We start from the raw sequence: 22,494 nt of genomic DNA, 5'->3' as shown, positions 1-22,494 counted from the left end.
CGCTGCTGTGGCCCCGCCTCACCGGGCCGGGGCCCCTCCGGCCCCGCCCCCGCACCGGGCGTGCCCCGCCCGCTCCGTCCCGCGGCGGCGGCGCCGTCGTCACGTGGCGCGCGGCCCCGGACGCGGAAGTGCCGCGCGGTGCCCGCGGGACGCGCGCCGGCGGGCCGGGGCCCCGCTGCGCTCCGCTCCGCTGTGGCACAGCCGGCCCCGGCCGCGCTGCCCCGGGGCTGGCTCGGCCCGCGGCGCCTGTGGAGGCACGGAGCGTTACGGTGTCCCGGCTCCCTCGGCGCCCGGACCGCGCCGTTCTCCCCGGTGTCCTTCCCCCGGGGCTCTGGCGTGAGCCGCCGTGCTGTTTGCTCCGCGCTGCTGCCCCCCGTGCGGGTAAGGACCCTGGCGGGCCCGTGTGCCCGACCGTGCCTCGCCGCTGCTCCGGGCAGGAACTCGGGTGTCTCCATGCGCTTGTCTTTCCCTGTAAGCTTGGCCGAACGGACGCAGCGGTTCCATAGCTGCTTAGTGCCTTGTAGGCACGGCAGCGGACTGTAACGGATCAGGTTTGTTCGCTTTCCGCTCCGGCCCTGCTCTCTAGTGGCTTCCCCGGCGCAGGTCTGCCGGCTCGCAGCGCTGAGCGGCGCCTCTGTCAAGACCCGCGTCAGTTTCAGCTCATAGAGTTTGTTATAACAGATTTTAGTTGTGCGGGGGCTTTTTCCAACCACGACTTTGTAGCTCGGTAATTGAGTTTCTGCAAAGCACAACTCTTTAATCTATTTGAAAAGCACACTTTTAGGTCCCTCTCTCCTGGTGCCTGTACCTGTAGCTGGCTCGCACTCGCCTCTGCTGGGCGCAGTTCTGCCGCGCTGCGGTGAAATCGGCCAGGACAACGTGCTGTGTTCACGTGCGGAACATACACAATGGTTTTGCATTGACGGGAAATCTGTGTTTGCTTTCCTTTCTATGTTAGATATGCAAGATGCCCTTAACCGTCTTGGCTCGGAGCATCTGAGAGGAACTGGAGCTCAAGATGAGAACCAACAAGGTGTACAAGCTCGTCATACATAAGAAGGGGTTTGGAGGCAGTGGTCAGTATCTCCTACCTCATAACAGTGAGACCAACACTCACTTAATTGAAAGCAATTGTTTTATTGATTTTTTTAAACAAAAGAGTGAAGATGGAACTTTGATGTAACAAGCAATATTTCCAGCCAGAGTTTGGAAAGCTCTTTCTAATAACAGGACACAGCAAAATAAATGAATGTTTATTGGAAGAGACCAATATTGTATCTAAAAAATAAAATAGTTTTATTTTTTCTTTTTCACTTTTGTTGCAACACTTTTCTCTTAATCTGGTGTTTTGGTCACCCTAATGAGTGACATATATGACAGTGACTTATGACTACACATAGATGTGTTTCTGAGCCTTAATAGCAGTGCCACTGATTGGATTGCTCACTACTTCTAGACTGTTAATAAGTCTTGTTAAGATTCTACAGCTGTCTGCTTTCCTGCTGATGTTTGTTGTATGAAGAGTACAGAAGATGATTCTGGTTCCTTAAATAAGGCACAATATTAGCTGAACACTTATTTTGTGAAAGTTCTGTTATTTGAGTTGTTTGTGCCTGCAGGAGTGGCTGATCTGAAGTGGCTGGGTAGGGACCCTCTCATGTGGGGAATAGAAAGCATTTTGCTGATGTGCTCATCTTAGTTTGGTGTATTTATGTGTGCTGAGCTATTGTATGCAAACATGCAGGTGTCTGTGTTTAGTATATATCTGTTCACTGCCCTCATCCATTTATGTCTTGTAGATGATGAACTGGTGGTGAATCCTAAAGTATTTCTTCAAATCAAGCTGGGAGATGTTGTGGAAATTGCACATCCCAATGATGAATACAGGTGAATTCTCTTTGCTGATATCAGTGAGGTTGGAGCACTGAAAGGATCTGTTCATGTGGAGTGGTTTCTATAATGAAAGGCTCTTAGGGCTGACATAACTTTGCTTCAGGATGCTGCCTTGATTTTTTTCCTGCCTAAAGAGAAGAGGTTAACTTTAGCAAGAGTGCTTCCTTAAAATTTATGGAATTCTTTGTGTTTGATGTTAATTTGCTGATCTTCCATAGGCCAAGTAGCACCTGAATATAGTATCAACAATGTCTGTATCCTCTTCCTAGATCTGCTGTTACCTAAGGATTAGTCTACAGTATATCCTAGTCAAAATTAAAATGCTGTGGCCTTGTTGTAGGAACCTGTTCATCCTGCAGCCTCTATCTGAAAAGCAGCAGTACACTTGTGTGAGGATCTGAGAAGTTCTTGTGTGACCTAATTTCCTATTTGTAGTATCATCTCTACCTCAAGAGTACCTTATAATTATGAAGAGTGTAAGGAGCAAGATAGAGACAGGTGGAGACGATGATGTATGAAGCTTTCTAGAAAATACTAATGTTTCTCTTTAGCTTATCCTGTGGTCCATGTTACTAAATAGTTTTGAGTGTGTGATTTACCAGAGAGACTATTGGTATCTCAACTTGTCTACTTTTCTTCTCTTCTCCATGCTAGTCCCCTGCTTCTCCAAGTGAAGTCACTTAAGGAAGATTTGCAAAAAGGTAAAACTTGAGACTTACGCACAGTAGAGTCATAGGAAGGGTGACATGACTGGGCTGTAGCTTTGATTGGCTAGCATGTGTATTTAATTTCATAAGAAAATCAATGCTTTGTCTGTTTAGCAAGGAAACAATTAGAATTTTAACAAAAAATGGGCAGTTGGTTCTAAATCTGCTTTTGTTTGGGTAATGTGAATATGGTTTAAACAAACCTGGCATTTTAGCCTGAAATTTGTGTTTCATGACAGTCTCACTGTGTTGGTTTTGTACCTGTAAAGCACTTGAAACCTGCTGGGGACATTGACTTCTCTGCTGTCCTTTCTCGTTCTTGCGGCAGAAACGATAAGTGTGGATCAGACAGTTGCACAAGTGTTCCGCCTGCGGCCGTACCAGGATGTCCATGTCAATGTTGTTGACCCAAAGGTGTGTGGTTTTGCCCCTTGTTTCCATCCATTCCATCACTTGACTCAAATCAGAGCCCTGTGACTTTCCATCTACATAGTCTGGGGGAAGAAAGGCATTAATTTTTTGTTGAAAGAAATTTAGTCTTCTTCCCTAAGAAAATGAGCCTTGGACTTTTGAATTACTTGTTGGTTTTTTATGTGCTTCTTCTCTCCCTACAATTTCTGCTCTCTTTTTGAACTCTTATGATCCTGCTTCAACAGAGCTTGGTAGAAATGTAGACATTTCACATATTTTTAAATTTCAGAAATTAATGCGAACCAGGCATGGTAAAAAAACCAGAAGGTGCCCTAGTCAAAAGAAGAGCCATGGCCTGGATTTGCATTATTTGATACCACAGAACCTCTTAGAGGCATTTCCTGTAAATGTCTATAAAAATAGCTATTAAAAGAGCTACAGTCAGAACTTACATTCTGCACAAGACAAAAATCTGCAGGAAATGAGGCTTCCTTAATGTCATGAACAATGGCAGTAATTTATTTTACCTTCCAAAATGCACTGAGACTTGTAGTGCAAATTTAGTCCTTGGGCTTTTTCTGATCACATTATGCAATGTTTTGCAGCTCACAATAGTTGAGGTACATGCACAACTTTGATATTTATTTGTATGGGCTTCCCTTTTATCTTGCAGTTTTAGGGATATTGACTTGCTTTTGAATAGCCCTTCTTATAACATTTGGTAATTAAATGAACAGATTTGTGGGTCCTGCTTAAAAACCACCAGTAAAATTTAAGCAGTGTTTTTCACCCATTTCCCAGGAGGTGACCTTGGACTTGGTGGAGCTGACATTTAAAGATCAGTATATTGGGCGTGGGGATATGTGGCGACTGAAGAAGAGTTTGGTAAGGCCCCAGTTGCCCTTGGGCAGGGTGCAGGTGATGAACCTTTATATTTTGTTTGCTGTGAAAGAAAAGAAGTGCTTTGCAAAATGCAGAAAGACAAAGACAGTGCCTGCAGCTCCTGAGGAGCTTGTGCAGTGAGTGGCACACTGGAGTTAGATAAATGGGTGTAAATGTTGCAGAAAAACAAATCCCACCATTTCCTACTTCACTGGTATAATTTTGATTACTGCCTTGGGCACTGAAAATGCTGTAGAGAGTTTTAAAACTTATGTTCTGAATTTTAATTATTTACTACATTTGGAAGGAATTGAATCCAAATGTTTGTCAAGTAGAAGTATGCTGAAGTGTCCCTTCTCTGAGAGTACCACTTAATAAGCAGCTATTAGAATCTCTTCTGCCTGCATCTCTGAAGTGCAATCTTTGGCTTCTCTAAGTGCAGTGAATTAGGCAAATGATTGCAGTTAGAGTTGATCTGTGTTAAAAGTGATTTTCTGTTGTCTATTACAGAGGTTCTGTAGGCTGAGCTATTAGTAGTAACTACACTGAATGGATTTTGTGACGTCTGTCATAAAAATTATATGTTTGAGTGTGAGTGGTTTTTATGTACATTGTTCTCACTCTGAGCCTGCTCTTCTTCTAACACATGTAATTCTTCTTTCCTAGGTCAGCACATGTGCATATGTCACCCAAAAAGTTGAATTTGCAGGTATCAGGTCAGTGCCTCCTCTCAGGGCTTACTTATTGCTTTAGCTTAATGAATTTTAATTGTCCAATTAGAGACTCTTCTCTGAAAAATCCTTCATGTTTCATTGTTCTCTTACTCATCTACAGATTTCTGTCTGCACCATAGGGTGGGGGAAGGCTTCTATCTGGTGTGGGGTAAAATAAACGAATAGTAGGGCAGCCAGCTACACTTGTGGCCTCTGATGGAGGCCAAATAATTTTCTTTTATCTCTTAGAATATTTACCCCCCTTCCCAAGCTGTATTAATAATTCAGAGGGGATTACTTCAGTTGCTGATGGAGTAATACAGGGACCAGGAAATGTGCAGATGCAGAGGGAAATGGCTGTTTGACATCTTTTGGGTTAAGCATCAGGTTTTAACCAAATAAGTCATCCTTGACTGCAGATGTTGGTATATCTCTTACTTGCTCAAATTCTGATTCTCTAGTCTTCATATTCAAATATTCTGCACTTCTTTTCTTGCAGGGCCCAGGCAGGTGAACTGTGGGTAAAGAGTGAGAAAGTCACTTGTGGATACATCAGTGAGGACACCCGGGTAAGAGTTCAGCAAACAGGGGGAAAGCAGTTTTTCCCTTCTTTTCCTTTCCTGCCAGGATTTTTGTAATTCTCTCTTGCCTGCAGATTTGTATGGATCACTGAAATTGGCTGGGTTGTAAGGTGAAGAATGGCAATAAGTTCAGGACAATGAATAATTATTAAACTTCAGCTCTGCTGTGCTGGCAGCACCAGGAATTACTTGTTTGAGTGGAAATGCCAACTTGTTAGAGGGGAAATTCCCTGTGATGCAAGGCCCACATCTGTATGATTTGCTGTGTAGTTAACCTCTTCATTTGGACCTTCTAATGAATGTACTTGGTTTTAAATAAGGTTTTGCATTCCTTTGCAGGTGGTCTTCCGCTCCACATCTGCCATGGTTTATATTTTTATCCAGATGAGCTGTGAAATGTGGGATTTTGATATTTATGGTACGTAGGTAACTGGCTGTGGATGGTAGCAACTGTCCTTTCTGCCCCTACTAGAAAACTGCCACTGCTAATTTTTTCTGCCACTAAAATATCCTGCCTTTGGCCTAAGCAGTGCTCCAGGGTGTGTTGTGGTCTTTCCTTAGATCCTTCCTTGCAGTGCCACCCATTTCTGTCCCTGCCTGTGCCATCCTTCTCCTGTCCCTGTAGAGCCTGGGTACCATTATCTCAGCCACGAAATCACTGTGAGCATTGGAAAGGTTTTCTATGGATATGAACGTGTTGGGTGATGAGGGCAGGTGCAACTTTGTGAATCCTGAAGCCAGAAATGTGTGGAAGTCCTGTGCAAAGAGGACCTTGATGTTTTAGATTTCTCTTGATATTGGCTTCTTGAGGAAGTGAAACCTGCCTTAGCCCAGATTGAAGTTGGTAACTTCAGCTGGAAGTATTACAACTTTAGGCATTAAGAATGAGTCACTTCCCTGTGTCATCCTATTTTTTTTCTGGCTTAATTCTTTAGAAAACCTCTTGCCACTTCCTTTGACCATGTGTTTAGGCATATGGAACCGTGCAACTATTCAAATCAGAGCAGGGGATCCGTTGTGCATTCTATGCCTAAAAGACAGTACAGATGCTTTCCCAGCATGCTGCAAATGTGTTGGGAAAATGAATTAAAGGTCTGATCCTTCTGGCATTAGGTCTCATGTTTACATCCTCTGAAAAAAATTATGCTTTTTAATCTTTTTATCATTAAACAGTCATGGTTTTTAATCTTTTTACCATCTTATCTTAGTGATATTGCCCTTTATTATGCACACAGCTGCTTGAGATTTAATAAATATAATTTTCCTAGAATCTTAGGGCTAGATATGTCCCATATGTAACTCCTATAGGTGAACTATTGTTATCTGATACTTGGGAGATTTTTATTTTGCAGGGGATCTATACTTTGAGAAAGCTGTGAATGGTTTCCTTGCTGACCTCTTCACAAAATGGAAGGTAAATAGTTGAGTTCAGTTTTAATTTTTTATTTTCCTGTAATTGTTAGTGGTATCACTCTGAACAGTAACACTTCAGAATATCAAATTGCTGTGGGTATACACAAACTTTGTCATTTTCCTGTTTTATTAGCAAAAATATTGGCAATTACAGAGAGGAGCTTCTTTAGAGACTCGTGGACTCCTGGTAAATGTGATATAGCCAGGCAGCACAGAATCTGCAGGACAGACCATTTGTTATTTCAGAGGGGCAGATGGAGCACTAATGCAGATCCATTAATGCAACAGTCTAGGTTTTGTTAGTTACCTTGGTGCCTAGGTATGAGGGAAGAAAGGCTGTTACTATATGTGTATATACACAACTTTCTACCAAATGTGACTTTTAATGTTTTCTTTTTACATTTTTTCTTCTTGGACAGGAGAAGAATTGCAGCCATGAAGTGACAGTGGTTCTATTTTCAAGAACATTTTATGAAGCAAAATCTATAGGTATGCAAATTCTCTATTTTCATGTTTCCAATTTTAAACCTATCTCGTCTCTTGAAAGTTGGTCTCAGGCTGACAGGGACTTTTTCTCTTTTTTTTAATTGCCATATTCAAAGTATTCTCTATCAAGCACAGTAGGTACACAGCCACTGTTATGAAAATACTCCAGTCAGAACATTACATAGAGGAGTGTTGCAAATTTTTCTCATCATACTCAAGCTGTCATATTGGTTTAAAAGCAGTTTTTTATTGTATAGGAGGTCTGGTATTTCTCCAAGAATTTTGATTTTTAGTTTGCTTGCTGGAGGCTTTGTTTTTTGTTGTTTATTTTTAATGGAAATAACAGCTTTTTGCTGGAAAAGATGAGTCATTTCTGTAGAAGAGCATGAGATGAGATGTGCTTTTCCTTCAATTTCAGATGAATTTCCTGAAACACATCGTGCATCAATTCGGCAGGATCATGAGGGAAGATTTTATGAAGATTTTTACAAGTATGTCTTCCTCCCTATTCTTTTCACCTCTTGTCCAACAGTGCACGTGGAACCTGATGCACCCTTTTGTGCATTTTTTTACAGTTTGTTCTTCCTTCTCACTTCTTTCATGGGCCTCATCAGGCTGTGTTTTTTCTAGAGTTGTAGTTCAGAACGAGAGGCGGGAAGAGTGGACCTCCTTGCTTGTAACCATTAAAAAGCTTTTCATCCAGTATCCTGTGCTGGTACGACTTGAGCAAGCAGGTACAAGAATCTTCCTTTCCCTACTTCTATCCTTTGCTCTCTCTTTCTATTTTTTTTGTATTTTTAGCTTGTCAGTAAACCATCCATTTTTAGTTGGAGTCTGGTGTCATGCTACTTAGTGGTCTCCTGGCTGGGCGATTTGCCTCGGTCTTTCTGTGGAACTTAACATTAATTCTGCCGTCATTCTTGAACCAATAGTATTTAGTACAGATGTATCTTTCTGTGGTTTTTTTATTATATAAAGCTGGTATACAGGAATGATGATTTTTTTTTTCCCCTTCTGAATACTTTTCCAGAGGGCTTTCCTTCAGGTTACAATTCTACCTCAGCACAAGGGAACTACCTGGAGGCTATAAATCTTTCATTCAATGGTAAGTTATGAGCAATGGGTAAAAATATATAGGGAAAGAACCATCAAAGCAGCTGCCAATAAATGGCTGTGGGCTTATGTTATTTTTTCATAACACTGTGAAGAGGAGGGGAATATTAAGTGGTCATCTGCCTTGCTCGGAAGGAAACATCCAGGGTGTTTTGACAGCATTGCTGCGTTCTCTCTGGCAGTGTTTGACAAGCACTACATCAACCGCAACTTCGACCGCACGGGGCAGATGTCGGTGGTGATCACCCCCGGCGTGGGCGTGTTCGAGGTGGACCGGCTCCTCATGATCCTGACCAAGCAGCGCATGATTGACAACGGTAAGTAACTGCCTGAGCCTCTCTGAGGGCAGACACAGATCTGGGAGAGATCCAGCTGCTGCTGGCTGTGAAAAGTGTCTGCTGTAAGTTGTGTGCTCTGGGAGGAAGGGTTGCAGCTGCAAGGCTTGTGTCTGCACTTCGTATTGAAATGAGCAGATTTTCAGAGTATTTAATGGCATTTAGTTTCTTTTGGTTGTGATAGAGAACTTCACCTGTATGGGTGCAAGCCTTTCTCTTAAAGGATAATCCTGCATGAGTTGCATTAGTTCAGGAAAATAATTTCTTATATCCCCACAGGTACTGTTGGTTTGTAGCCATATCATGGGACCGTTAACTTTTTTTGCCATTTTTCAGTATTGTTGCCTCTGATAATATGATGTGAATACATACTGGGTCTTCAAATTGGTGATCTATTTTCTCTTAGCCTATCAGTCCTGCTTGGGTCGATAGCTGAACTCTACTATTGTCTGTTTACAGGGATAGGTGTGGATTTGGTGTGTATGGGAGAGCAACCCTTGCATGCTGTACCACTCTTTAAGGTAAGGCTGCTTTCCCTTCTCTTGTTCTGCTACAAACATTACTCATTTTGTGACTGGCTGGATACAGTTAGTTACATCTGATTACTCTTACAGCTCCATAATCGCTGTGGCCCTGGTGACTCACGAATGGGTGATGACTACAATATCCCACACTGGATAAATCATAGGTAGGTGAATTCTATCAGCTTTTGCTTAACACTTTTGCTTTGCTTTACTCTTCATAATCTCTTGAATTCTCTTTCTTCTTTTATCTCTTCTGCTTTCTTTGTGAAGCAAAGGAAATATTACATTACTTTTGCAGAACTCTGGGCATGAATGCAACCTAACAGAAATGACAATGTTTTCAAACAGCTGGTGTGAATCACTACAGTTGTGTAAATCAGAGTTGTGTAAATGACACAGTGGAAGTGGATGTCTTTTTGTAGAAAGAGAAAATGAACTGGGCAATGCAGGTGTTAAGCATATTGAGAAGTGTCTAGACTGAGGCTGTACAAGTATCAATGCCCTGTCTTTAGGTGAAGAGTATCTTCTCTCAACTGTCCCTCAGTGTTTTCCATACTTTTTTCTGCACAGAAAGGTATCCCTTTTTCTATATCCTATAGCTGACTCAGGTTCCTGGTCTACTTACAGAGTAGCAAACCAACTGTGTTGAGTTCTTAAAGCCACACTATTTTTTCTTTCAGTTTCTACACATCCAAAAGCCAACTCCTGTGTAACAGCTTCACTCCACGGATCAAGCTGGCAGGAAGGAAGGTGGGAGTCTTTCTGATCTATATTTTCTTACTAGCTTGTCCAATACCTCTTCTCAGTCAAGCATCCAACAGCTGAAACTAAGTTTCTGTGTTAAAAGGCTGTGAAAGCAAAGCTGCAAGGTTTGTTGTGGGGATTGTGAATGAGAGACTAGTTTGTAGGTCTTTCCTTCCTAGATAAAACTGGGTGAGAAATGTTTTAGCCACCACGAAAATTAGTTTCATTCTGTGACAAAGATCTCTATGGTGAGGAAGAAAGGTATTGAGCATTGTGTTTTTTACACAGGTTTGTGATCAAATATCAGTATTTAATATTTCTGAAGTTGTCTGGCTGCCTCACTGAGTCAGCAAGCTAAACTTTGATCACACTGGGGATGTTTCCTTAGAACATACTGACTGATTCCCTTCAATCTGTTTTTTCTGTTGCTCTCTATTTTTTTTTTCCTTTCTTGTTTATTTTTTGGTCACTTCACACTTCCTGTGTTGGACCCTCCAGCCACTGACAGAGAAAGCAAAAAATAATCGTGATGCCTGTAAGTAATTCTGTTCTGGAATGATCTGTCCCACTGGCTCCCAGAAATAACAAACAGCTGCAGGAAGACAATGACACTTTAGCACAAGGAAGGGACAATTGTTACAGAAAACCATCAAACTCATATTTGATGAGTTACTTGCATGTGCCAATTGACTTCTTGACAATTATTCATTTAGTGTTTAGGTTGTATGGAGGAAGGCATTATGGCCTCAGCCTGATTCAGAGGCACCAGCTTTGATAATTGAGCTGCTCTGCTTATGACACCTTGGGATTTCTTTTAGAACAGATACTTTCCTTAGGGGTGAGAGATGGATACTTTGCCTTGCAGATCTTGAACATTCTTGAAAGATGTTCTAGTGCTGTATGATTTTTATTTCAGCATTAGGAGCTCCAAAGGATGCTGAGAATGCCTTGCCTATCCAGGTAGATTATGATGGCTATGATGCCCAGGTGTTCAGACTGCCAGGCCCAGCCAGAACCCAGCGCTGTGCCACTTTCAGGTGAGAGGCTTGGGAGTGCACTGGTTCTGGAGTAGCCATGTTATGTGTGCTTGATACATAAAATACTTGGAGAAATAAAAGGAGAATTGATCTCCACATGCTCACAGTTGAACAAAAAGCTTCATCTGTACCGATCTTCATGACCAATTGTCTGGTGTTTTACTTCTAGAATAGTGTGGGGGGTCTAGGAAAAGCCATAAATGTTTTTTTTTTTCTTTAAATTTTAATTGAAGTGGAATAAAACTAGTAACTAGTCTTCCTAGCAGATTTTGCAAGGGGGTTAAGAAAGTATTTGCACATTAGACTTGCACAGAGCTGTAGAAATAGATTGTTTGATGCACTGCTTCGTAACTGGTGATTAGAGTGGTGAGGAATCCCCCCTGATAATAATGCCAGTCTGAATGAGAGAAGAGGCAGAAAAGCTGATTGCAAGTTCTCAACTATTCCATGTCCTTTTGTCTGAGGAGAAAGACTGATGATTGTCAGGTCCTGGCCAAATTCATTGAATAAATGATACATTTCATTGCTTTTTCAAAAATACAGTTTTGAAGTACTTTTTTTACTTTGCTTCTTTCAGTAGTATTGCCTGACTCAGAGCATGTGGACTCTCTGGTTAGTATGTTAATTTGAGCAGCCTGTAGGGACACATGCTGAAAGATGGCAGCACAATTTAAATAGTTGATCATTCAAAGTAGTTTCTCTATAGCTACATGGTTCTGGCACTGTAGGCTGAGGTCTACTAGGCCACATCTCAGCCAGGTTGGTGTGGTGTCTGTAGGATTGCAGAGGGAGTTGAGCAGGTCCTTTCACAGCCCTTGTGCTGGAAGTGTTTGCAGTGTTCTTATGTTATGTTGTGTGATGCACAGAAGTATAAATTACCCAAGCAGTCAGAAAAGATAGTGATGGCTTCCCTGTAATGCTCTTCTTGAGTTCACCTGCTGAGCATTGAGTCTTTTGCATGACTTGGGCCTGTCCCAGCCCCTGATAACCTGGGGATTAATCTGTCTTTCCTGTCACTGAGCAGGTCAGTGAGGGAGAGGGAAAGCCGCACGAGGAAGAGCTCCAGCTCCTACGACGTCTCGTGCAGCCCCTCCCTGCAGAGCCGCGCGCTGCCCCCGGAAGAGGTCAGGAGCCAGGCTTCTGATGACAGCTCTCTGGGCAAGATCTCCAACATCCTGATGATCCCGCGGCCTCACCTGCACCAGTGTGAAGTCAGCAGCTCCTTGGGCTATACCAGCACCAGAGGTCAGCCTGGGGCAGGTGGGAAGGTGCCTTTGGTGGGGAGAGGGGGGGGAGGTTTGTGTTGGTCGCTGGCAGGCCAGCACAGTGGAGATGGTGCTTGTATTGGCACTCATGGGACAGCTTTTCCATAGCTGCAGCTGGGTGTGCATTCTCCCTTTGTCATCCTTGTCCAATTCCATTGCATTTTTTTAATAGCTTGTCCTAAATAGAAGTGTCCTGACACTTATTTGCTTTTTTCCCTTGCCTATTGCCTTCTTTAGTACTTGAATTCTCCTGTGCCTGCCGGTAAGTGTGGACATGCACAAGGAACTTGTATTATCCAGGTCACCTATAATCTATTGAATGAGAACTGCCCTCAGCAGTGAGCCCTGGGGGACCCTGCTTATAAAATTTCTCTGTGGGGATTTGTTGTCATTAAGACTCACTTTCTGGATTCTTCCCTTTTGACAATGTACTGCTGAGCTGTCTCAGTGTGTTAGCAGTGCTGGCACTCCTCTTTTCTTCCCTTCCAATTTAATTTTGTTCTCAGGCAATACGCAGTATCTTCCACAAACCCAGCTCATTTCTAGGTAAATTGTATTCCTCCTGCAACTGTTTTATCTGCTATAAAATTCTATCCTTGAAGGCTCTTCATGGTTTTTTCATGCCATGCTGTATGACACTGATACCATATTTATCCTGTCACAGGAGTTGCAGTTACTGGTGTGGAGCTGCTCTCACAGAGTGTACTTGACATCACATCTACCATTCATGTATTCCCCTGCTGTCAGTTAATACAACTCTTTTCTTTCTTTGATATTTCTGTGACTCCTTTAGTTTGAAGGATGGTTGTGTGACCCAGCTGAAGATGTTCAGCAGGATAAGGATGTATGTGGATTAGGACTGGCAGGGGGGAAGAGTCGAAGAAACTGAGGTTTTTTCACATGTTGTATTTGACAACATAGAATGGTAAATAAGACCCTTCTCTTTGGGATTTCCACTTGTTGGGCAGAGTAATTGCTGCTTATCTATCTGGTATATTTTTCTCTCCTGTTTCTAAATAACTGCACTTCTGTTCCATGCTGAATAGTGACAACTAACTGGTGTCTTGTGGAGATCATGTCCCATGTCTTCTGGTAGGAATCCCTGATTTCAGTGCTCAGATCTGAGTGTTATAGAAAAGGCATGTGTACAAGGCTCAGCTGTGGCTTTGATACTCATCCTGAAGTTTTTATGTCAGTCTTTTGATTTCTCAAGAATTCTCTAAGGTCTGAGTAGCTCTTCATAATTGTCTTAGCAAGTGTTTTCTTAATGGATTCATTTAATAGAAGCTTACAGCACTGCTGTAATGGCAGATGGAGTAATGGTTTTTCTTGTCTGGGTTCTTGTTTATATTGTAACTTTCAGGCTGGATAGGAATTGCTTTCAGCTTCTCTGCCTGCTTATTTCTTAAGTCTCCTTATTTCCCCTTACCCTGGGCAATCTTTACATCCCTGAGCGATTAATTCCCCTGTGCTTGTCTCCTGCAGGATCTCACGCTGGCTTGGTTGTGTTTTGCAGATTTCCTTGAGAGCACGCTGGAGTCGCAGCAGCGCGACTCCAGCGCTCCGGGGCGGTTCCACGTGGGCAGCGCCGAGTCGCTGCTGCACATCCGCCCGGGCGGTTACGCGCCCCAGCGCGCCCTCATCAACCCCTTCGCCCCGTCCCGCATGCCCATGAAGCTGACGTCGAACCGCCGGCGCTGGATGCACACCTTCCCCGTGGGTGAGCTGCTCGCTGCGCACCTGCCTGCTGGGACTTTGCCCTGCTCCAGGATTAGCACAGCAAGAGAGCCAGGGAGAGCTCTGGTGCATTAAAGTGCTCTGCACACTACACTCTGTACAGGCCCAAGCAACCCTCTTTTGGGAAAATCTCTATTTGTAAACAAGCAGCAACAGCTACAGAACAATTCCCTGCTGAAGTGAACCTAACCCTCTAGAAGGGAATTGTAACTACAATTTCAGTTGATTTTCTGATGCTGAATTGTTTGCATAATTGTTTAGCGCCTTTTATGTAGGCCCTCCAAAATGTTTTTAAAAATATTTTGGTTCACTTGTTTCAGAGGACATGGCAGAGGTTCAAGGCTTTGAAGATCTTGTGAACATGCTTTCATAATGTCCATTAGCTCTCATTGCTTGTGCTGCTGGCAAAAGAGGGGAAAAGCAACTGAGGAATCAGTACAGATGTGGTGATCAGTGATCCAATTGTAACTATGTAGGTCCCTCAGGAGAAGCTATCCAGATCCATCATCAAACCCGCCAGAATATGGCAGAAATGCAGGGCAGTGGGCAGCAGGATTTGACACATTCCTCTGCGGAGCTGCTGGAGCTGGCTTACCATGAGGCAACTGGCAGGTGAGCCATTTGCTCAATCTTGAGTGTTGGGTTTGTAGACCATGAGATCAGATCTGTAGATAACCAGCTAAGCTTTATTTCTCTCCTGAGGGGACGTGAGTAGCTGGTTCTTTGCAGTGTTTTGGTTACTGCTGGAGGCAAACAAACAGTATGGACGTTTATGGAATGCTGTCACAGCCTGCTCTGTGCCGTTCCAGAGAAGAGCTTGCTTCCAGCCCGGGCTCGGCTGAGGCAGAGGGCTGAGGGCTTGTTAGTACATTTGCTAAAAGCAGGGAATGGCACGGGTGAGGAAGGCTGTACAAAACAGGCTGCTTTGTTTCCCTGCAGACACGTCAGCTCTCGGCATCCAGGGGACGGCGCCTCCTTCCTGAGCTTCAGCGGGACGGACGAGTACGGGAACGGGCTGGGGGCCGGCCCGGGCGCAGGTACCGGGGCGGGGCCGGGACAGCGCTCGGGGGATGGGGCAGGACTCGTGGCACGTGGGGGAACGGGCACGGCAAAGCAGGAGGAATCAACCGATCTGTTCGTGCACTTACTTGGACTTCCTGGTGTATGGTAGTTCTTTGGGTTGCTTTGTTGGTTTTAGTTTTGTTTAATGCGTCTCTACTTCTTTAGGTGTGTTGTATAAGGTTTATTATAGAAAGATGCTCATTGTTTACTGATAATAAGCTCTCAGGCAGTAACTGAGTTCCATAATAACAGAGCAGTGATGTTCAGACACAAAAAATAACTAAATATGCGCTAGTGTTCAGAAGCCTTTTTTTTTTCTTGGTGGAGTTGCCTTTAGCTGTTATCCTTTAGAGAGAAGATGTGTCTGTACTTCCAGTTGAAGGTTATCTCTGTCTTCCTTAACTTACCCAGACACCTGAATTAGTGAAAATTCTCAACATTTCTTTTCAGCCCTGTAAATGGAACAACATGCCCTATTAAGCATTCTGCTATGTTGTCTGGTTTTATGTGACCCTCTGCTTCTGAGGATATGCATTTAGGCACATGGAAAAAAGTTAAATACATTAGTTAGGCACATGGAAAAAAGTTAAACTTAAGGACTACAGCATTCAAAACTTAAGTTCTTTTCTCAAAACCAATCTAAAGTTTTTTTTTAAGAATAAACTTGCCCTTCTGAATTACATTGGATTAAGACAATTTTGTTCTCCATTATGCCTTTCAGAGCCATAAAGAAGTTAACAGACCTAATTTTCTTATGCCTCATCTTGTATTCACATAGTCACATTTAAAATTATTTTCTGTTGCTTTCTTCTGTGATTTTCTTCTGATTACATTTAATTTTATTGCTTTATTTTTTTAGTATTTTCTGGCTTCCAGATAGGCTCTGTTTCTGCAATTGCTAAACTGCATTTCAGCTGGCTGCAGTTTGCACAGTGTAAATGCAGAGCAGGTCCTGGCAATAAACACGCTTGCATTTATGGAATTTCTTTGTGTCTGTAGACCCTCACCTATCTATAGGGGCCACACTGGGTACTCAGTGATTGGACTGAGAGCTCTCACTTTATGGTTTGAATCACCTATGAAACGAAGCAGTTTTGGGGGGAGTTGTGTTTTTTTGAATTTCCAGAAATGAGATTTCTTGTTGAGTCTGGTCCTCCTCTGCTGCCTGCAGCATGGTGTGGTGCATCAGGGGCTTCCGAGTGGAAAATGATCCCATCTATTTCCCTCGGGCTTCGGGACGTTGTCGCTGTTGCGCCGCAGATGGAGGTGGTAGCTCAGACAAGGAAATCCTGTTGCAATTCCCGGTGTGGATGGCAGATGGCAGGAGGAGCTGGTGGAAGGTGAAGGACGCTCAGAGCCGGCTCCCCTGCGGGTTACTGGCATCCTCATGCAGGAGATATCCGCCCTTTCTCTTACAGGGGAACAGCAATGATGTTGATACCCATTTCCTGGGTAAATCTACCTAAGCTAGTTTTAAACAATACTACCTTTTAAATATTTGGAGGCTTACTGAAATTTTTATTTTGTTAAATAGCTTTGAAGGCAGCAGTTTTTCTTGTCTCCTTAGCATCTCTTTTTCCTCTTTTGTGCCACACCATCTGTTTATAGGAGCTTATACCATCTACTTTTCAAGATGTTTCACCATTTTGGGGAGGAGAGTTTTGTTTGGATTTTAGCTACTGAACACTTATAGTGCGATGTTGAAGTTTGATCCAAGATATATTTTTTCCTCATTAATTGGCTTAGTGTTTTTTTTCTGCAGAACCCTGACATTTTCCATGCAGAGAAATTCTGTATCTTAAAACATCATCATGCTTTTAATTTATTTTTATTTGAAATTCAAGAGAAGTGCATAACTGCTTAAAATAAAAAACATTCCTTTCTTATAGGGGTGAACCTCAAATCTCAAAACAAGGATTCCTTGGAAGATGCTGTCTCTAATTCTCCAGATCCAAGTAAGCAGGAGAAAGGTTTGGAAGAGAGTTTGCATAGGTGGGAAGATGGGGAGGGAAAGGGCATGTACATATATAGAGGCATCAGGAGGTGGTAGGCAAGAAACTGAGGAGCCTCCTTGGCTTTTGGCAGTGGTTTATTTTGGCCTGCAGTAATTTGCAGGATCTGCCTGTACTGTCTCACTGTAATTGCAGTTCCGTAGTTCTTAAGAACATGTGAAGCTGTTTATTGTGTTACAGCTGAAATTCTTTCCTTACCAGACACTATTCTGCAAAAAGCTAAGGCTGCTGAACTCTTATCTGCCTCTCAGTGTGAAAAGCATGTTTGGTACCAGCTTGTTGAAGTAGAATTAATACAGTCAATTTCTGAATTTGGTACCATTTACTGAGAAATATCTGCATTCACTTCCTAGAGAAACAAGTGTGTCACTGCTTAAGAAAGCATTTTCTTTGTAGTAGTCTGTCATGTATTACTTTCTTGTGCAGTGTTCCTGACATTGGTGTTAACAGTTTTATAGTAAAATAAATTTCTATCTGTAGGAGCTCTGTGACAAGAAGTTAAGCATCAGTAGGTGATACAGATTGTTTGAATGGGGTCAGAATGTAATGCAGTGGTGAGCTAAAGATTTGGTGTAATCTAGTTAGCTTTTCCTTTTTAATGTCTACTTTTACATCCCTGTAATCTCAAAACTGCAGCATAACTCTAGGAAAGGGTGTGGGAAAAGATTGCTTTCCAAGTTACTATTTTTCTGATCTTCCCACCCCTCTGGATATATCTTCTGTTTTTATAACTGTGGAAATACTCCAATTTCTGCTGTTGTACTATTCCAGAAAGAGGCTGGTCTGTCATTCTTTCTCTCCTCCTCTCCAGCTCCTTCTGTAGTTGTCTAGGATGCAAAACTGGTCTGATTTTCTTGTTCAGACTTGGAATGTTGATCTGTTTATTAATAATCAGTAACTGCACCTGACTTGCTGTAATTTTGGAAGAGCAGTGGCTATGTCAGCTCTAGCTTTCAATCAAGAGGAAATTAAATGTATTAACTTTGAATGCATTTTGCATGATGGGGTTGAATCAGCATGTGCACTGCATTGTTTAACAAACTCTGTCTCTTTCTCTCCCTCCCTTCTTCCCATCCTATTTTCGTTTTCCCCTTCCCATTCCACACCCCTTTTTGTCCCTGTTGACTTTGTGCCAACTCTGTTTTTCACCTCTCATTCTTTTTAACTCTCCTCTTCATGCACTTCTTCCATCCCGCTCTGCACCCTGTTTTTCCACGGGTGCCCACACGTGCCCCCCCTGTGTGCCCCCATGACACAACGAGGCAGTTCTGACGCTGTCTGCTCCCCCCATAGTGCCAGGCTTCTGTTGTACAGTTGGAGTGGACTGGAAATCCCTGACCACCCCGGCCTGCCTCCCTCTCACCACGGATTACTTCCCCGACCGCCAGAGCCTGCAGAACGATTACACCGAGGGCTGCTACGACCTGCTGCCAGAGGCTGACATTGACAGGTTTGGCCAGCACCTCCTCTGTGCAGTCCTTGCTTAAGGAGCAGGTGATGGAAGAGGATCACTGCAGTCTGTACAAGTGAATGATGGATTGCTAACAGAGCAGCACAATACTTAGATTTTTCCTTTTTTTTCCAGTGATAGTTTTGGACCTTTTCTGATGTTCCCACCTGACAGTATGGTGTGCTCTGTAGATTTGATGTTAGAAATAGTTTGGATACAAATTTTTATGCCTCTTTTCTGTTGTGTTTTGATCAAAATATTCAACCTCAAGCTACCATCTCTGTTAATCTGCTTTCTAGCGAGTGTTTTGGAAACACTAAATGAGCAAATGCATGTGGACACGGTATTTAAGGTGCTTATCCTCCCTCTAATGAATATTTAGTTTAAAGAATCTTGTTGAAAAACAGAGTTAGTTGGACAGATATAACTTCTCTGCTTGTCTCAGAGGTCTCTGGTAACTATTCTTTCGTAGGCTTAGATGGATGTTTTTTTTTTTTTTACTGAAGCAGTCTCATTATCTTAAACTTTTTTCAGTCTTTCCATAACTTGTGTTCCTGCTTTATGGGAGCAAAACAAAAGTATTAATCAGGGTGATTGAAATACATAAGTAGTAATAGGATTAATGAAGAAACACCTGAAAGAAATGTCAGTAGGAAGGCAAAGTTCAGAGCAGGAGCTGCACTACGATGAATATGTTCTTTAATCCCTCCCTGCTCTGCACTTCCCACTGTGGGAGAGGCTGGAGCATTGCTGCCCACTGGCATTCTGAGCTCTCCTGAACATGTACAAACTGCACTTAGACTGCCTGCAAAGTGCTGGAAAAATCATCTTTGGGGAATTTATTATTCCACAACTGCTGTAGGCAAATTTGTTACTAGTTGCCAAGCTGCTTTCAAAGGCAGCAGTAAATATTGCCAGACAGTTCATCACCTTTTGTCAAAAGGTGCCTCTTTTCCCTCCTGCTCCCACAGTAGGTGTTCCAGGCCCCGGAGCAGAGCTAAGAATAGGTTTGTGGTCAGCTTCCTTATTCTAGTCTGCTTAACCTTTGTGTCCAGGAGGGATGAGGAAGGAGTGCAGATGACAGCCCAGCAGGTGTTTGAGGAGTTTATTTGTCAGCGTCTCATGCAAGGCTATCAGATTATTGTGCAATCCAAACCGCAGAAGCCAGCCCCAGCCGTGCCACCCCCGCTCAGCAGCAGTCCCCTCTACAGCAGAGGTGAGTGACCTGGGCTTGACAAGTCAGGCTTTCCTCTTCTGCCAGTCACAGTAACCTCGAATTAAGCACATCCACCAGTTGCTAAACACTTTGTTGACTCTTCTTTGGTGGTTCTGCCCAGGGAAGTTCTGAATGGGTGGTGTAGGAATCCCAAGTGCTCTTTTTTGCTTATGATATCAGCAAATCTTAACTGTAAGAGCAAAAGACTCTTTGTGCAACTGCTCCCTAAAAATGTGGCCTGAAAGATGGGTTTAGGTTGTGCTGAGATCAGAAGCCCACTTCTGGACTCCAGCTCTGGAGTCTCTTTCTATGGGTACAGTTTGTTGATAAAATTGTGAGATCTGCAGTAAGCTGAAAGGGTTTTGCTTTTTACAACTAGGTCTTGTGTCAAGAAATAGACCTGAGGAAGAGAATCAATACTGGCTGAGCATGGGCCGTACTTTCCACAAAGTCACCTTAAAAGACAAAATAATTACTGTGACTCGGTACCTGCCAAAGTGAGTATCTCTCTGCTTGAGCAGTTTGCTGCCAGTGTTCAGATGGACATTCTTATCCAGCTCTGTGCTTGCTTGAAAGAACACTTTTCTTTTTAGGAAAAGAAAGAGAAGCATCCATTTCAGTACTGAGATTAATGCTTGTGCCTGATCTTTTAGGTATCCATATGAATCTGCTCAGATAAACTACACCTACAGCTTGTGCCCCTCACATTCTGACTCCGAATTTGTCTCTTGCTGGGTAGAATTTTCCCATGAGAGACTAGAAGAGTACAAGTGGAATTACTTGGATCAGTATATCTGCTCTGCTGGTTCAGAGGACTTCAGGTGAGAGCTTCTTTTCCATCCAGACTGTTCTGTGTCCTAATTGCCTCTTTTTCTTTTTGACCTAAAATTTCATCAAGTTCAACCCACGAATTCTCAGTACGCCAGGGAGAATATCTGGCCTGCTTTCACTGTCAGCCTCCAGCAGCTGTTGCCTTGTGGGAACCTTGCTCCGTGTTGCTGCTGTTATCTGACCTTTGATACAGACTCTTGATCTCAAAATTCAGCATGAACTTCTTTTTTCCTCTGCTACAAATGCAAAGAAATAAGATAGCATTTTGCACCACACAGATGCTTTTCTTGGTTTCTTACTGATTTCTGGATCTGACTCAAAACTTCCATTTATTTTGAAGCTGTTGCAGGTTTGCTTGAGTGCTGGGCTTGACTTGCAGTCCTACTCCTAAGCTGTGGAGCAAGTGCTTACCAGAAATGTGGAATATCTCCACTAGTATCAATTGCTTTTTTGATATCTTCGCTCCACACAACCAGTCTTTATCATCTTTTCTTTTCAGGTCTCAGTCAAAATACCTCCTACGCTAATGTGCACCTTGAAAATTCTTTTTTGCTTGCATATTTTTAGAGAAAAAGCTTTTAGGGCCTATCTTTTACAGAAAAGAAAGCATATATCTGTGACAATTATTCTGAGGATAGCCTTGTTGCTAGTAATACTCAAACTGGTGACCACTCCTTTGCGTGTGTGCTCGTTCTGTCTCAGGGATAGCAGCGAGGGTGCTCACTGCACTCACTGAAAAGCGCAGCAGGTATAACGATTTATACTTTAGATTCTGGAAAACCCTTCCCAGGAAACCGCTGACCTCTGTCCTGCCTTCCACATTCCTGCAGCCTTATCGAGTCGCTGAAGTTCTGGAGGACGCGGTTCCTGCTGCTGCCCGCCTGCATCAGCGCCACCAAGCGCATCATGGAGGGCGAGGCGCACTGCGACGTGTACGGCGACAAGCCGCGCTCGGACGAGGAGGAGTGGCAGCTCCTCGATGGCTTCATCCGCTTCGTGGAGGGCTTGAACCGCATCCGCCGCCGCCACCGCTCCGATCGGATGATCCGAGTGAGTCCCCGCTGAGGCTGGGTGTGACCCGAGCCGCTAACGAGGCGTTAGCCGGAGACCCGGGCCAGGCTGGGGCACGGTGCCCGTGTCCGTGCCATCCATCCCTAAAGGGCGCTGCTGACCCGTGTGCTGTGCCAGCTTTCAGACAGTGCGGCTTAATGTACTAGTTTTGCACCACAGAAGTGATGTTTTGGGAGAGGATAGAGAGCTGTTTCCTTCAAAATTTCCCTGGGGTCAGCATCCTGTGCTGCTGTGACTGGACCCAGGCTCAAGGCAGTTCTCGCTCAGGGACAAGCCAGGCTCTCCTGTACTGTCTTGGCCTGGCACTGCTCTGTTTTACACTGTGGCCAGTCTTTTGTTACCCAGGAGCCTGATGCCTGCTCTTTGCAGGTGTGCTCTGCTTTGTGCTGTAGGTGGGCTTAGCCTGGGTGCAGCACTCTGCCTTGTGATACACAGTTCATCCAGAGGGGTCTGAGGTAGTTAAGCTGGTCACTTCTGGGTTAACCTGGATTGGTTCTGTGCTGCAGATTCAGGAGAAGGATTGGAAAAAGAGAAATATGTGAGTGAATTTTTTGATAGACAGTTTCAAGAGGCTGCAGAGACTGGCTAATATGTATTAAATCCTGTTCCCATTCTCACAGCAAATGGGGTAATTTATTTTGAAGCAAATTAATCTTTTTCCACAGTAACAAACATTTTATTTTCAGAATAACATGCACAAAAGACACTAGGCTATTCCACTTCTCATGTACCAGTGGTTGGACTCCCTTTTAAAAGTGTGCTTAATAAAGCCCTGCTGACATGAGGTGTTGTGTTCTTGCTTACTAGTTAAGCCTAGCTCGACTAAGTCTGTGCTTCCCTTTTTTCTTCGTTAGAAAGGGTCTGCCATGAAAGGCTTGCAGATTGCTGGTCCAATTCCCACTCACTCCCTGGAGCAGTCTGGGCCTCCCATTGGGAAAAAAGGAACCTCAGCACTGTCAGCTCTACTGCAGATGGAAGCCAGTCAGAAGTGAGTCTCTACAGGCTGTGTGA

At 43.6% G+C, this 22,494-nt stretch overlaps 1 protein-coding gene across 10 annotated transcripts in view; it reads left to right on the top strand.

Annotated features, from left to right (window-relative positions):
• Positions 1–124: 124 nt before the first annotated feature.
• The window catches only part of DEPDC5 (DEP domain containing 5, GATOR1 subcomplex subunit), a 39,031-nt gene continuing 16,661 nt past the window's right edge, over positions 125–22,494 (top strand). For 4 of the 10 annotated variants that reach the window (XM_085593004.1, XM_085592999.1, XM_085592997.1 and 1 more), the window contains exons 1-31: positions 241–381; positions 959–1,076; positions 1,800–1,887; positions 2,548–2,594; positions 2,929–3,014; positions 3,813–3,896; positions 4,560–4,609; positions 5,106–5,175; positions 5,527–5,605; positions 6,540–6,601; positions 7,020–7,089; positions 7,505–7,577; positions 7,717–7,820; positions 8,117–8,191; positions 8,382–8,516; positions 8,994–9,055; positions 9,149–9,222; positions 9,739–9,808; positions 10,301–10,337; positions 10,719–10,839; positions 11,864–12,084; positions 13,621–13,824; positions 14,318–14,453; positions 14,781–14,878; positions 16,793–16,858; positions 18,182–18,365; positions 19,421–19,581; positions 19,961–20,078; positions 20,235–20,402; positions 21,243–21,462; positions 22,338–22,471. In XM_085593004.1, coding sequence (XP_085449130.1) covers positions 1,019–1,076; positions 1,800–1,887; positions 2,548–2,594; positions 2,929–3,014; positions 3,813–3,896; positions 4,560–4,609; positions 5,106–5,175; positions 5,527–5,605; positions 6,540–6,601; positions 7,020–7,089; positions 7,505–7,577; positions 7,717–7,820; positions 8,117–8,191; positions 8,382–8,516; positions 8,994–9,055; positions 9,149–9,222; positions 9,739–9,808; positions 10,301–10,337; positions 10,719–10,839; positions 11,864–12,084; positions 13,621–13,824; positions 14,318–14,453; positions 14,781–14,878; positions 16,793–16,858; positions 18,182–18,365; positions 19,421–19,581; positions 19,961–20,078; positions 20,235–20,402; positions 21,243–21,462; positions 22,338–22,471 — 3,155 coding nt within the window. In that variant the 5' untranslated portion in view covers positions 241–381; positions 959–1,018. Of the gene's footprint in view, positions 382–419; positions 552–958; positions 1,077–1,799; positions 1,888–2,547; positions 2,595–2,928; positions 3,015–3,812; positions 3,897–4,559; positions 4,610–5,105; positions 5,176–5,526; positions 5,606–6,533; positions 6,602–7,019; positions 7,090–7,504; positions 7,578–7,700; positions 7,821–8,116; positions 8,192–8,381; positions 8,517–8,993; positions 9,056–9,148; positions 9,223–9,738; positions 9,809–10,300; positions 10,338–10,718; positions 10,840–11,863; positions 12,085–13,620; positions 13,825–14,317; positions 14,454–14,780; positions 14,879–16,792; positions 16,859–18,181; positions 18,366–19,420; positions 19,582–19,960; positions 20,079–20,234; positions 20,403–21,242; positions 21,463–22,337; positions 22,472–22,494 lie in introns of those variants that run through there. The other 6 variants (XM_085593001.1, XM_021549976.4, XM_085593003.1 and 3 more) reach the window with 6 other exon arrangements.

Source organism: Lonchura striata, chromosome 15 (genome assembly GCF_050655825.1).
Source record: "Lonchura striata isolate lonStrDom1 chromosome 15, ASM5065582v1, whole genome shotgun sequence".
Taxonomy (NCBI): Eukaryota; Metazoa; Chordata; class Aves; order Passeriformes; family Estrildidae; genus Lonchura; species Lonchura striata.
Note: the sequence above shows the minus strand (reverse complement) of the source record. Positions and strands in the feature narration are given on the sequence as shown.